The sequence below is a fragment of the Sceloporus undulatus genome, chromosome 5, assembly GCF_019175285.1.
Source record: "Sceloporus undulatus isolate JIND9_A2432 ecotype Alabama chromosome 5, SceUnd_v1.1, whole genome shotgun sequence".
NCBI lineage: Eukaryota > Metazoa > Chordata > Lepidosauria > Squamata > Phrynosomatidae > Sceloporus > Sceloporus undulatus.
Genome location: NC_056526.1, coordinates 11,358,825 through 11,373,123, shown reverse-complemented (window position 1 = coordinate 11,373,123; position 14,299 = coordinate 11,358,825). Strand labels below are relative to the sequence as shown.

The 14,299-nt window shown below is 39.8% G+C and overlaps 2 protein-coding genes across 2 annotated transcripts in view; both read left to right on the top strand.

Annotated features, from left to right (window-relative positions):
- Positions 1-14,299, top strand: part of USP6NL (USP6 N-terminal like) — a 681,049-nt gene that overhangs the window by 172,366 nt on the left and 494,384 nt on the right. The window lies entirely within an intron of this gene.
- Positions 1-14,299, top strand: part of GYS2 (glycogen synthase 2) — a 41,540-nt gene that overhangs the window by 26,928 nt on the left and 313 nt on the right. The window contains exons 7-15 of the mRNA XM_042469878.1: positions 829-949; positions 1,846-1,952; positions 3,755-3,814; positions 5,497-5,575; positions 6,500-6,613; positions 8,657-8,783; positions 10,482-10,577; positions 12,090-12,253; positions 13,570-13,650. Of these exons, the coding sequence (XP_042325812.1) occupies positions 829-949; positions 1,846-1,952; positions 3,755-3,814; positions 5,497-5,575; positions 6,500-6,613; positions 8,657-8,783; positions 10,482-10,577; positions 12,090-12,253; positions 13,570-13,650 (949 nt within the window). The remainder of the gene's footprint in view (positions 1-828; positions 950-1,845; positions 1,953-3,754; positions 3,815-5,496; positions 5,576-6,499; positions 6,614-8,656; positions 8,784-10,481; positions 10,578-12,089; positions 12,254-13,569; positions 13,651-14,299) is intronic.

Genomic DNA, 14,299 nt, shown 5'->3' with positions numbered 1-14,299 from the left:
TGGATGGGTGCAGGCATGGAGAGTTCAGCTTGCATTTTGATTCAGAGCTTGGTGATTTTTGGTCATTTTGTTACTTCTACCCTTCAAAGATATGTATATAGTTTGGGGGAGAATATGCAAAGAAACAGCAGTGAGGGAGGCTGTTGAACCATTCAAATGCATTTCTTTAACCTGCAATTCTTCTAGCCACTCTTTCCCTCTTGAAATGATAATTACATGGCTGAGGGGCAGAGTTACAGGGAAAATGTTATAAATATAGGAATGGGTAACCAGTCTACCATTTGTATTCTGCAAATTGTGTCCTTTCCCTTGCTTTGCATAATAAAGTAATGGTTCCCAGACCTGTATTTGCAGATGAATTAAGGGGCCTTTGGTGTAATGCAGGGGCGCACACACAACCTTTTCAGCATCTGGAGCAGAGAACTGTATGTATAAATTTGCACATTGTCTTCTTCCTGGAAAGGTGTGAAGAGCCTTCTCTCCATTCTCTCTCACAGCATGGAACAAAGTAGTCTATAAGGAGAACTTTTGTTACAGGAGAATGGTGAGCAATATATGAAGTCACACCTTATCTTTGATGAGGATTCCATGCCCTGGGGAATCCTCCTATTCCCTCCATGCATATATATATTTCACTGTCTGTGGGCAAATATGCAAGAACTGGTGTCTGTTGGCTACTCAGGATATGTATAGAATAGGAATTCTAAGCTTTGTCTAACTTGTCATGTTGCAGCTATATGTTGGCATCCTTCACTCAGCCCTACTTCCTGTCTGCACTGTTTGATCAACCCCTTGACCCATTTTGTTGGCTCTCTTTCTTTTTTTCAGTCATCTCGATTTCAACCTTGAAAGGACCTTGTTTTTTTTCATTGCGGGGAGATATGAATTTTCAAACAAAGGAGCTGACATGTTTCTAGAGGCCTTATCAAGATTAAACTTCTTACTGAGGGTAAGAGAGAACATATGAAGCCCCCTTAGGCAGTTATAGGAATGTAAAAATAGCTATGATGGATTTGACCAAAGGCCTACCGAGAGGACCAATGTGATGTAGTGATTTGCGTGTTAGACCAGCAGACAAGGGATCGAATCCTTCCTGACCTATGGAAAAACCACTGGGCAAACCTAAGAGGAAAGCAATAACAAATCCCCTCTGAATAAATCTTGCCAAGAAAACCTTGGCATCCACTTGAAGGCACCACTCAGAATAAATCTTGAAGCATTTTTTTTTAAATCAAGATACACATTTTGATCAGTAATACAAAAGGGCAAAAGATGCAAATGTTCTGAAGGAGCAGAAAATGGTGGCAAAGTAAGCATGTTCAAGAATAAATACTGGAAATTCTTATTCAACCCAGCTTTAGAAGGACTGGATCATGGAGGGGAGCAAATAATAAGAATCATAGAATCATAGAGTTGGAAGAGACCACAAGGGCCATCCAGTCCAACCCCATTGTGCCATGCAGGAAATCCAAATCAAAGCATCCCCGACAGATGGCCATCCAGCCTCCGTTTGAAGACCTCCAAGGAGGGAGACTCCACTACACTCCGAGAGAGTTTGTTCCACTGTCGAACAGCCCTTACTGTCAGGAAGTTCCTCCTAATTCAACTCCAGTGTCTCCACGTAGGGCTAGGAAAGGCTCTCTGAAAACCTGGAATCCAGCTGCCAGTCAGTGTAGACAACATTGCTCTAGATAAAGTGATATTGGCCTCTTGTATTTCAGCATTTCTGTATTTATTTATTTTTGAAAAAAATTAACAAATACATTAAGTAAATGAAACATTTCTTTAAATGAGGGTATTTCCTCCAGCCTATTGAGAAAAGGTTTTGTTTTTACCCCATTTCAGGTTCACAGGAGTGATGTCACGGTAGTAGTGTTCTTCATAATGCCAGCAAGTACTAACAATTTCAATGTGGAAACTTTGAAAGGCCAGGCAGTCCGAAAGCAGCTGTGGTAAGCATCTGAAGGGGGTGGTGGGTCAGATCTATTATTAAGTGACACACAAAAAAAAAGGCTAATGATGGATTATGGTGAGCCAAAAGGCTGGTAGGTTTTCCATGGATCAAATTGTCATGTTTTGTTCATGTGCCACAAGTAATGTGAAAGGAAGATTTCATCTATAAATTATGGAGAATGTACTGAGTTTGTGGAATTCTAGATGGTAGCCGTGTGGAGAGTCCCTTTTCTAATGCCCTTTCACATAAAGATGTTCCCTGCATGTGATGAAGTAGCTCATTGGTAAAAGTGCTTTGTTGAACTTTTCTCTTTGATGTGCTAGATTAATAAATCCAGGGAGACTTTTTAAAATGTATAGCAGATTATCTGATAATATGATCCTCATCACTGTTTATTTTGAGTCAGTCCAAAGTTTCACCAAGTAATCTCACTTAAAGCACAGAATGGCTTGAAGCACGAAGGAATAATGTTCCTTCACCATTTCTCCCCATTGTCCGTATGTGGAGAAATGTAGACAGTCTGTGGATGGATGTGCACTTGTTCTTTCAGTGAGAAAACAGCATATATCCATGGGGAAAGTATACATCATTCCTTTCTCCTCACACACAGAACCAGAGGTCAGGGGAAAGCCAAACTCCTTCATGCTTCAACACTTGCCATTGCTTTAAGATAGACAAAGCAAGCTACAAAAGAAAATGTTTAGTTACTGCTTCAAGAAGAAGAAAAAATAGACATCAGTGACTTAACTAATGTACAAATTGAGCGATGGACACTGAGAAGATACAGGTTGAGTCTCTTTTGTCTGGAATTCCAAAATCTGAAATATCCCAAAATCCAAAATTATCCACATGCGTGGCTGAGATAGTGACACTTTCTGCTCTCTGATAGCTCAGTATAAGCAAACTTTGTTTCAAGCACAAAACCATTACAAATATTGTGTATAAAATTCATAAAATTACTTTCAGGCCATTTGCATAACGTGTATACAAAGCATAAATTAATTTCATGCTTAGACTTGGGTCCATGCTCCAAGATATCTCATTATGTATATGCAAATATTCCAAAATATGAAAAAAACCCAAACCCACTTCTGCTTCCCAATACTTCAGATAATGGAGCCTCAACCCCAAGTCAGTAAAAATGTCTTCCTTTGGGCATGAATCTTAGTAAGAGTGGGTTTCCAGTTTCTTCTGGTGTTAGGAAGAAACTGGAAGGACTTGTAGTTCAGTGATGCCTAAGAGGCCTCCTGGAAGACTTACTTCCACCTGTGCCCCCACTGACATAGCCATATAGTGGCCAAAGGTGGCTAAGAAGCATCTGGTTCTTCTCCTACAACTGCATGCAAAATAATGACATCACCCTGAGAAGAATGACCTGAGAATAACCCTTGGGAGGTTCTGGAGGATACCTTTATTGATGTGCATCCAGGTTTAGGGACATAGTTTTATGTTTCTTGTTTGCCACTGGGGAGTGGAGTCCAGCAGGAGGAAGATGAGTCTCATTGAAGGTGGAAGTTTCGCTGCATTAGGGAAGTTTTGAATTCTTCCCTCCACATTTATCATAACAGGATATATGCCAACCATCATTGAAGGATGCCAGCCATCACTGAAATAATAAATACAAAAATAAGAAATAAAAAAAATAACAACCACAGAAAATACTTAGTAGAGAGAGGGTAGAATTACCAGCATTCATTTAAAATTTTAAAGAATTTAATTAATTATCATGTTGTGTGATTATCATGGGGTATAAATAACATAGAATACATAAATGTAATGATCTCTTCTGCTCTTTCTTAGGGACACTGCACATTCAGTGAAAGAAAAGTTTGGCAAAAAACTGTACGAGGCACTATTAAGGTAAGAATTTGGGGTTTCCCATATTTTACTGCATTCACTGTGTTGATGTCTTTCATAAATGTGTTTTATTGCTTGCCACATCCAAGGCAAACACCATTTCCTTATAATACATACTTTTACATATGTGGATCCCTACTTGAATACTGAAAAAGTTCAAGATTCAGTTCTGTTTGAATTAGGTCACTGGTATTGAGAAATATAATAATTTTGAATTTGAGATAGCTGTGTTACTGACTGTGTTGCAGAAAAGACAACCAAGAGTCTTGTAGCATCTTAAGGACTAACAGGTTTTCATGGATGTTGGAGACCACAGAAATGTATTCCAAATAAAACTTGGTAATCTTTAAGGTGCCGCAAGATTTTGTTGTTTCTGTGATGCTAGATTTACATAGATGGAGCAAAAGATGGGGGTTTGTGACATTAATTCTCTAAGATTCTTGCTTCCCATCAGCTGTCTAGAAGAATCCACAAACCCAACATTGTTGATTCTTTTCCTCTTTTCCAAGCTCACATTAACTTTGCTCTCAAAGTTAAATACACTGTGCATTTATCCAGTCTTTCCTTCATTGATTTGCTGGCATAAGGGGGGGAAGGGGACATGCATCACCCACTGGCCTGGTGCATTGCCTGCCATTGCTATAAGAAATCACATCCTTTGAGGGCAGAAGGAGGCACCAGCTCCATTCACGTGGCTGTGCACCTCCCTCTGACCCCTGTGATATTAGCTTTACATAGATTGAGCAAAAGATGTGGTTTTGTGATATTAATGCTCTAACAGATTCTTGCTCCCCATCCACAGGAGTATCCATAGACCCAGGCCTGTTAATTCTTTTCCTCTTTTCCAAACTCAGATTAACTTTGCTCTCAAAGATAAAGATACTGTGCATTTATCCAGTCTTTCCTTCACTGATTTGGTGGCATAAGGGAGGAAAAAAAGATGGAAGAAGGAGTGGGAAAACATGGGGAGGCTGCAAATGACACTATCTGAGACCCATATAACAATTGTGTAAATGAGACAGGGCAGTTGCTGCATTCATAGATTCACAGAATCATAGAGTTGGAAGAGACCACAAGAGCCATCCAGTCCAACCCCCTGCCATGCAGAAAATCCAAATCAAAGCATCCTTGACAGATGGCCACCCAGCCTCTATTTATTAATGCCACATCTGGAAGCATGGTTACTACTTAGGTGGGACACTGGGTGGAAAACATCAATAGAAACCAAAGCGTGTTACCTAGTGGTTTGAGGTAGCTTGAGTCCTCACTGTGGTGCAGTCCTTCCTTGATTTTAAAATTTTTCATAAGTGCATGTAGGATTGCCGTTTGAGGCAATATGCCTTTCCTGGGAGTATTCCAGGTAGGTATCTAGAGTATCCAGGGGTGGAAATACCAGGTTTGGTATGAGACTGTCTTCAAGGCATGTAAACAACGTGTACCAAAACTAGGGTTTTGGCCATGAGTCATCTGAATAGGACACTGCCAGGGCAGAGGGAAAATTGGCATTTTGGTTCATGCAGACAAGGCCTGAGTGAAGCTTACTTTATATAGACATGCATAAGAATACCATGTTTGCCCCAGTGATGGAGGTCAGAAAATGCTCATGCTTCAGTGTGCAATCTTAACAAGATTTTTGGGAAATATCTTCCCTGATTACTAAAGAATTTGCCTTGTTTCGTCCATAGAGGAGAAATCCCAGATATGAACAAGATCATAGATCGTGATGACCTAACCATCATTAAAAGAGCCATCTATTCCACCCAGGTTAGAAAAAGAATTCCTTATTCTTCTTGTGATTTTTTTTTAACGGAAAGCACAAAATTGGTCTTAAAAGAGCATGGAAAAGTTATCTATATAGACTGGAGCTCCCAGAATCCAGCAGCTAGCCTTTCCAAGGTCTGGTCTTATAGGCCTAGTTCTCATTATCTATAAAATTGCAGACCATGGGTGTGAGGGATGATTTTGCATAGTTTTATGCTTCTTCCCACCCCCACCCCAATACCTTAAATACAGTGAACCCTCCACACTCTCTGGAGTTAGGGGTGCATAAAAAAACACAAATAAAGAATGCTATTTTTTAACATGAGAGAACAGCTTTTTAGGAATCTCTAGGTCTTCCAGCACAAATCTGTGGTCAACATCTGTCAGAAGTTGACCATAGAATTGCTTTGGAGGACCAATAAATGCCTTGAGAAATGTTCTCTCTAGGAATCAGTCTTCCGGGGCAATCTCTGGCAGACATTGGCCATAGAGTTGCACTGGAGGACCTATAAATGCCTAGAGAAATGTCTCTAGGAATTTCTAGGTCCTCCAGAACAATGTCTGGTGGACATTGACCATAGAGTTGTACTGGAGGACCTAGAAATTTCTAAAGACAACATATTCATTAAATCTGTGAATAATGAAATCCAGAAAAGTCAAAGCCACAAACATGGAGGGCCAAGTGAACAGAAAACTAAAGTGTTGTGGGGAAGGCTCTAGCATCTAGTATTCCATGTATGGGGTTTTATTTACCATGTAGGAGCATTCAGTGATGTGACATTCAATCTGAAGTTGTACAGGCATAGATTTACCATAAAGGGGGATAATGAAGCATCTTTTGTAATTGTAGTCCATTTGAAACATCAGTTTGCCTCTTTTTTTTATAATTATAAGGTATATCTAAAGTAATCTTTTGTTCTATTGCAGAGACAGAGTCTCCCACCAGTGACAACACACAACATGATTGATGATTCCACTGACCCAATCCTTAGTACCATTCGAAGAATTGGCCTTTTCAACAATCGGACCGATCGAGTTAAAGTAAAAAGCTCACTGCTTGGGTTTATATATCTTTTCCTCTTTAAATGAAATTGTCTTAAAGAGTAAATGTGTGTGGCCAACTTGTATAAGGGGAGAATCAGTGGCATCACTAGGATTGGTGTCACCCGGTGTGGTAACTCATGGTGTCATCCTCCATTGACCTCCTCCCATACTACATCTATACAGAATCCTTGGTAATGCTTTTTGTACTAATTTATTATAAATTGTAATTCCCATATATAACTGAATCTAACGGTAATAGTTGTGGCATAAACAACTGGCAAAATTTAAATGATTTTTAAATTACAATATCATATGCACAGAATAGATGTGTTTACATATACATTGTTTCGTGTGATTAAAGTGAAAATTTGGTAAAACCTTGATGTTTTAAAAGAAAATTTAATTTTTTTTTAAAAAAATATATTTTTAAAAAACCTGGGGTCTCTCCTTTCTCCTCTCACTGATCCTCACCCCATCCATAGTCTCTCTTCAGTATTTTAAAGAGATACAGGCAAATGCCACAGCCTGTTTCTGCCAAAATACAGATGTTTGAGGAGCAGTAGAGTCACCCTGCTTCTTAGGGTGTCACCTGGTGCACGCCGCTTCCCCGCACTCGGCTAGTGATGCCACTGGGGAGAAGAGTGCATTATTTATTTTTTTGAAAACTAAATGAAACAGATAAACATGTTCTAAACAGAGCTCTGAAACAGGATTGGGCAATTGCATGAGAGGTGAATTTGGGGGTATTTTTATGTGTTTTATACAGATGGGTGGGTTTTTGCATCATTTGAGGGCAAACATTGCCTGAAAATGACACTGACTTTTTTAAAAAATAAAATATATTGGGAAGCTGAGGGGCTTTGGGAGACTGGTGGAGGCTTCAGGGGGCACAAAAGGGGAGCCTAAGGGCCACATACAGCTCATAGGCCTCGCTTTGTCCGACTGCTCTGGGGATTTGGTAGGGTTGCCAGATCTCAAGATTTGGCCCTGAGTTTCCAGTTTTCAGGGGATATCTCCTAGCAAGAGATGAGGGTGCAAATTCTCCAATTTTGAAGGGCTCAGCTCTGAGCAAGAAGAAACGGATGTGTGAAGAACTCCAGCTCAGCTCAACTAACAGAGCAGCAGCTTGTCACAGTTTGCAAAGCTTAGATATTGAATAAGACTGCATTGCATCACCAAGGGCCATTCCTAGGTCTCAGATTGTGGCCTGGAAATCTCAGATCTTATACTGGCAACCCTAGCTCTCCTGCTTTTATCCTGTGTATATAGTAATATAATGCAGTGGTTACAGCATTAGACTTGAATGTGGGAGATCTAGATTCTAGTCATCACTGAGCTGTGAAACTTAGAGCTATGAAGACATTTTGTCACTTGTAGTTCAAACAAGGCTGTCTTGATGCATCTAGATAGCCCATTGAGGATTCCCATCCCCATGCCATCTTGTGTTGAGAGAAAGGTTTTTGAACTGTCCATTTAGTGTGCAAGGATGAGCCAGGTCACAATGTACATCTCAATGTTCGTTGTCCACTGTAAACCTCAGGTCAGTCACTCTCTCAGCCTGATCTGCCTCAGAGTGTTGGTGTCAGGATGAAATGCTTATCATACCTGAGCTGCTTTTAAATAGTGACTGCATCTGGGAACTTCTGAATGCCTGATATGGGTTTTGCCATTGAGATGTGACGCAATAATTAGATCATAAAATGCCAGAATTGAAAGAGGGGCCATCTAGTTCAAAGCCCTCTTTGGTGCATAATCTTCATCATAAGTGGCAGCTATAGCACATTTGACAGCTGTCCAAGCCCTGCTTAAATACTTTGAGTTAAAGAGAGCCCACCACCATTTTGTGGAGTCTGTTCCATTGTTTCAGCTGGGAAAGAAAGGATATTTTTCCCGATCTTTATCTGAAATATGCTTCTCACCTATCGTTAATGGAACAGAGGATAGCATGGCAGTCTGCGTGACACTCCTTTATATGTTTGAAGAAAGAAAAGTAAAGTACATTTTCTTCTAATTCCAACCTCCTCCTTCAACAACTCACAGATAATACTGCATCCTGAATTCCTTTCCTCAACAAGCCCATTGTTACCAATGGATTACGATGAATTTGTCAGGGGTTGTCATCTTGGGGTATTCCCATCTTATTATGAGCCCTGGGGCTACACACCTGGTAAGTAAATTACAGTTGTGTGTATCTGTGTGTCTGTGTTTGCGTTACTGATTTCTGCTAACTTGTACTTAGGAAATGTGTTAACACAAGACAAGGTTGTCTACTTTTAGATTATAGGCATTAAGCAAAGATGTGTATATCAGTGACTGTTTACAAATGAAAGACAAATAGAATCTCCAGGATCACTGGCAATATAACTTTGACAGCTTGCAAACGTTACTTTTGCAGACCTAAATCCAAACTAGAATAAACCCATCAAATGAAGTCAAAATTGGCATGACTTCCATTGATTCAGTCAGCCAACTCTGAGACTGATAATTGGATTTAGGCCAGAGATAAACAAAGTATATACCATCCAAATGTGGCTGAACTGCGGTTCCTGGCATTTCTCATTAGTGGCTATGTTGCATAGGATTGATGGGAACTACAGTTCAGGAAGGTTGCTTGCTTCTGACTGATTCCCCAGACTTTGGCTTGCAAAATTTCTGAGAATGATAGTTTCACCACCAACAATAAAAAAGTAACTTTTCTCAGCTTTGCTGTGAGTACTAGTTTCTCTTGGGTTGGACCAACCAACCATTTACTCCCATGTTCTGGTTCCAAATGTGGACCAACTGTGATTCTGAATAGCTTGCCAGAAGGGAACAAAGACACAGGCATCATAATAACAAGAGAAGAAAATATAGTTTTGTGCAGACTACACCCTTAATATCTTAACTCCCTATCTGGAAGTAAGACCCAGATTGCACCTACACTGCAGAAATAATGCAATTTGACATCACTTGGTGTAGCTCCATCCTACAGAATCTTGGGATTTGTAGTTTTGTGAGGCATCAGCATGCTTTGACAAAGAACTTGTTAAAGAACTTGTAAAATTACAAATCCCAGAATTATGTAGAATGGAGCTACATCATTTAAAGTGATATCAAATACATTATTTCTGCAGTAGATGCACTGTAGATAAATTAAATTCAGCAAGACTTTTCAAAAGACAAATACAGAACTGTAGTGTTAACTAGATATATGTAGTGTTAGCCTTTGTACCAAAATTGCCTCTTTTGATAGACATACAGAAATTTATATCGTGTTGTTACTACTTTTGATGAGAGAAGAAGAGAGATTCCATCCAGAACAATACAGGGATATTCCAGTGTGTTGTGTTATTTGTTTGTTTGCTTGTTTGTTTTTAACTGTTAGGAAATTCTCTAACAGCTATTCAACCAGAAAGCTGTCAAACAAAAGGAAAGCAAGTACAGGCCTGGTTAGTAGGTTTAACCAGTAGATAACTTTAAACCAGCCTCTCCCAACTTGACATCTTCCCAATTGTTTGTATTGCAACTCCCAGCATGTCTGATCTGACCAATGTCAGTGCTGATGCAGATTAATGGGAATTGACGTGCAAATCATCTGAAGGGGATTAAGTTGGGAAAGTCTGCTTTAATGAGCCTTTCTCTTTCCATGCTTTTGTCTTATCAGCAATTTTGAAGCATTGTATTTATTGCCATTATTTATTTGACCTTTTGCTTTGGATACAATTTTAAGCACAGGCAATATAAAGAAATGAATGGATTAACATGTTAAAACAAATGCCGTTAGGGCATACGTTATCACTATGGCTTAGATATCTCCTGTTTCTGGTGAGATGGTGCAAAGTAGCATTATATCGCCTAAATCCTTTTTGCCTTTGTCTTTTGGCAGCCGAGTGCACTGTTATGGGGATTCCCAGCGTGACCACGAATTTGTCTGGATTTGGCTGCTTCATGCAAGAGCATGTGGCTGACCCAGCTGCTTATGGTGAGGCTTTTAAACCAAAACCAGTTATTGAATGCATTCACTGATGGTTTCCTGCAAGTGGATGCATCACGTCAAATGTCTGAAGTTGAAATGCTCATCCAATCTCGTAAGAAGAGAAATGTTCAGTGTTTCCTTCCTTTAGGCTTTCTCCCAGACAACCAGTACTCCTTAACTGCAACAAGAACAGTATCAAAAATATGTCTTTCCCCATCAACAGCCTTTATCTCTGCTGAATGAAATCACTATTCAGGTTGCATTGCACAACCACCATATAACTTTGTGGGGCCCCAGAAATAGAAGATTTGCCTCATTTATTTGTTTTCCTGTTCATTATATTCTGAACCTGGAGCCAAATTCCTGGGATCTATTCTGCTTCATTTAGATTTTATTACTGTTTCAGAAAAGATTTTTTATTGTCTGTCTGATACTGACTCCATGGGAACTTGCAAGGTTTTTCCTTTTGCATTGGCAGCAATGGAAATTTGGGAAAGATATATTGTTCCTATTGCTTTGGAGACACTCTCATTTTATTATAGTATTATTATTTAGACTTCATGTGTTTTAACTGAATTGAATTTTAAATTCTTTATATGCAAGATTGTTATGCTATTTCTTTTATGTAATACTTTTATAAAACTGCTCTTACATGTTGTATTATATTTTAACACTTTGTATGTGAATGGCCTTTGGTTTAAGCACTAATAAATGACCATGTCTATGGCCATGCAATTCCCTCAGTGCCATCTCCTCAACGTGGGATATTGGCCATAGATTTTCAGATAGTCTGTACCCAAGTTAGAGAGTAACATAAAGGATAGTTGGAGTCAACAGGCCCTACAAAAACATCCCATTTATACCTTTTGAGACATTGTGAGAAGAAATGGCCATCCTATAATTTTCTTGTTTGTGGGAGAACTTCACAGTTCTTCTATTTTTCAAAAAAGGGAATAAAAGGGTAGGAGAAAGAGGGGTGTGTAGGTGTTAGGAAGATGTGAATCCATATGTCTGTAAGTTTGTTTTATGCTGTATGTTTTATCTTTGTGTGTGTGTGTCTGTCAGAAGGTTTAACAAAAAAAATAAAATAATTAAAAAGGGGGGGGGGGGAACCACTATAAGAAAATTTAAAAAGACCTGAACTAAAAATCCAGCAAGCAACCAGGTAAATAGAAGGCCAGGCAAAAGAAGGAGGGTTTTTTTTGGGGTACTGGTTGTTTTATATTAACTACATATTCTTAATATTTTTCTGCTAACTTCATGAATCAGTCTGCTAAAATGCAAGCTTTAGAGCCTCTAAAAGTTCAGCTTTAATTAAAATAATAAGAGGAGGAAGGGAGGGGGAGGGGGATGAGACCATCAATTGACCAAATAAATAAATTATGAATTGTTCCACTTCAGAGAGCAGGACTGTTGTAAAGGTCATTATATACAGTGACAGATGCAACAAAAGCTTTCAAAGGCCAAAAGAGCATCTACATCTCCTTGTTTCCAGCCAACCTTGTTTGTCTCCTACAGGTATTTACATCGTGGACAGGAGATTCCGCTCCCCAGATGAATCTTGTAATCAGCTGACACAGTTCCTCTATGGATTCTGCCAGCAATCACGTCGGCAAAGAATTGTCCAGAGGAACCGAACAGAGAGGCTCTCAGACTTGTTGGACTGGAGATATCTAGGCAGGGTATGTTGGAATATTCAAACTATTATCCATGCTTCCTAAGTGGACCCTTCACATATCAGAGCAGTTTCTCTGAATATCAGCTGCTGGGGACAAGCAAAAGCTAAAGGCCACTACTACCTTCATGGCAGGTTCTGTGGAAGGCCATTCCAAATGTGACTAGCCCATTCCTATTTAACTGTATAACTGCTTACATTCCTATAAAACTTGGAAGTTTATACTGTACTTTGTCTACAGCAAGCTCTTGCAATAAATGTATAAATAAAGCAATCCAGAACCCTGGTTTTCTTTTCTGATTTGGAATCCTTGCAAGAGTGCTTGAAGAGATTTAAGAGTGTTCCATTAATACTGCATACCTACTCAGAAGAGGTCCCATGGAGTTCAGTGGGACTTACTCTCAGGCTATAGGCTTTTACTGCAAGGCCCTGAGCAGATGGACAAGGAAAGCACAGGCTGAGCCTATGCTATTCTGGCCCAGGTGCTCACCCAGCTTGATTCTCAGGGCTTGCTCTGGCCTTGGGACCCACTACCAATGCGCACTCTGTAGCTTTCTGCACCATCACTCTTACGGAGAAGCCCCATCTTCCATATGTCCAGGTGTACCCATTTGGCCAGGCACTCCATTTCTGCATCAGACACAGCAACAGGGGGTGTCCCAGGAAGAGTGATGGCACGGAAAGGTAAGGCGCACATGGGAGCCATTTAAACAGCCAGGCTTTGCTGCAGAGTTTCCAGGAAAACTCCACAACAAACCAAGGGTCACATTGACCTGTCTTAAAAGCTATTTACCCCTGGATTGGATTGGACAGGATTTACCAGATCTGTGACTGTTCTGCCTGGACTTGCAGTTTTGACCTGTGTCATCCAAAATGGATAGCATGAGGCCAGAAGGAACAGAGGCTTTTTAGTAATAGTAATAGCACTAACATTTCTATATGGCATTATGGTGTTAAGCACTTTTTGAAGTTGTTTACAATGTGTCCGCCAATTGTCCCCAACAAGCTGGGTACTCATTTTACCAACCTACAAAAGGATAGAAGGCTGAGTCAATCTGTGTGGACAGCTCTTAAATACGTTTTCCCCCCTGGCTGCTATTGCAAAAATGTGGTTGGGTGGGCCACATCATCTGGAAGCCATCAGATGTGACTAATGACAGATGTGACTAATGTGACTATTTGGTGGCTCATAAAGACTTGTAAAGTGTAAATATGATCTTTTCAGAGCATAGAAAACGGCTATTTTCTGTATTGACTCTTGTTACAAAGTCTTTGCCTTCTGACTATTTACATTTTGGATCCCCCATCCCTCTCTTCTTGCAGTATTATATGCATGCCAGGCACTTGGCTCTTAGACGAACATTTCCTGAGAAATTTGAGATGGAACCAAATGCTCCACCAAAGGTAACTTTTCTTAAATCTAGACCTCAGTATTCCATCACCTGTCTAAGGGGGATTATTATTTTTCCCCTTTGTATAAAAAATGGCAAAATGTATGCACTGTATATAAAAATACACTTTCAGGTCAGAGGAGGAGCATCCTTTTACTATCAGTCCATGCCACACTTAGCAAGATGCAATAAGATCCTTTTTTCTTCTTGCTGAACCTGAATCCAGTTGGCTTTTCATTCCCTGGCTGAAACTTTCAACACAAAAAACTCTACTTGTTCCAGTATTATAATTTGTGGGATACAGGGCTTTTGGAAGAAAAAACAAAATCATCAGCCCGCCACAGTGCACAACCCCTGCTATTATAATTATTCATTCATAAAATTTCACACACTTTTCTTTTGGTATTCAGACACTCTGTCGTCTGGTAGAGGAATTATTTTGCAGAGGATTAAAGTATATATGTGGGGTGTTCGAACAAACAAAACCTACACTTTTTCTCCACAGAAGAATTCCACTTCAACACTTTGCTATTTTTGAATACAGGGAGAAAATAGCAGAGGGAAATTTGTTTTCGCCCATAGCAGGGAGAACTACCATAATTACCCCTCCTCACATGGGAGGATGAAATAGTCAAGGATTTATCTGTCTAGCGTGTATTTAC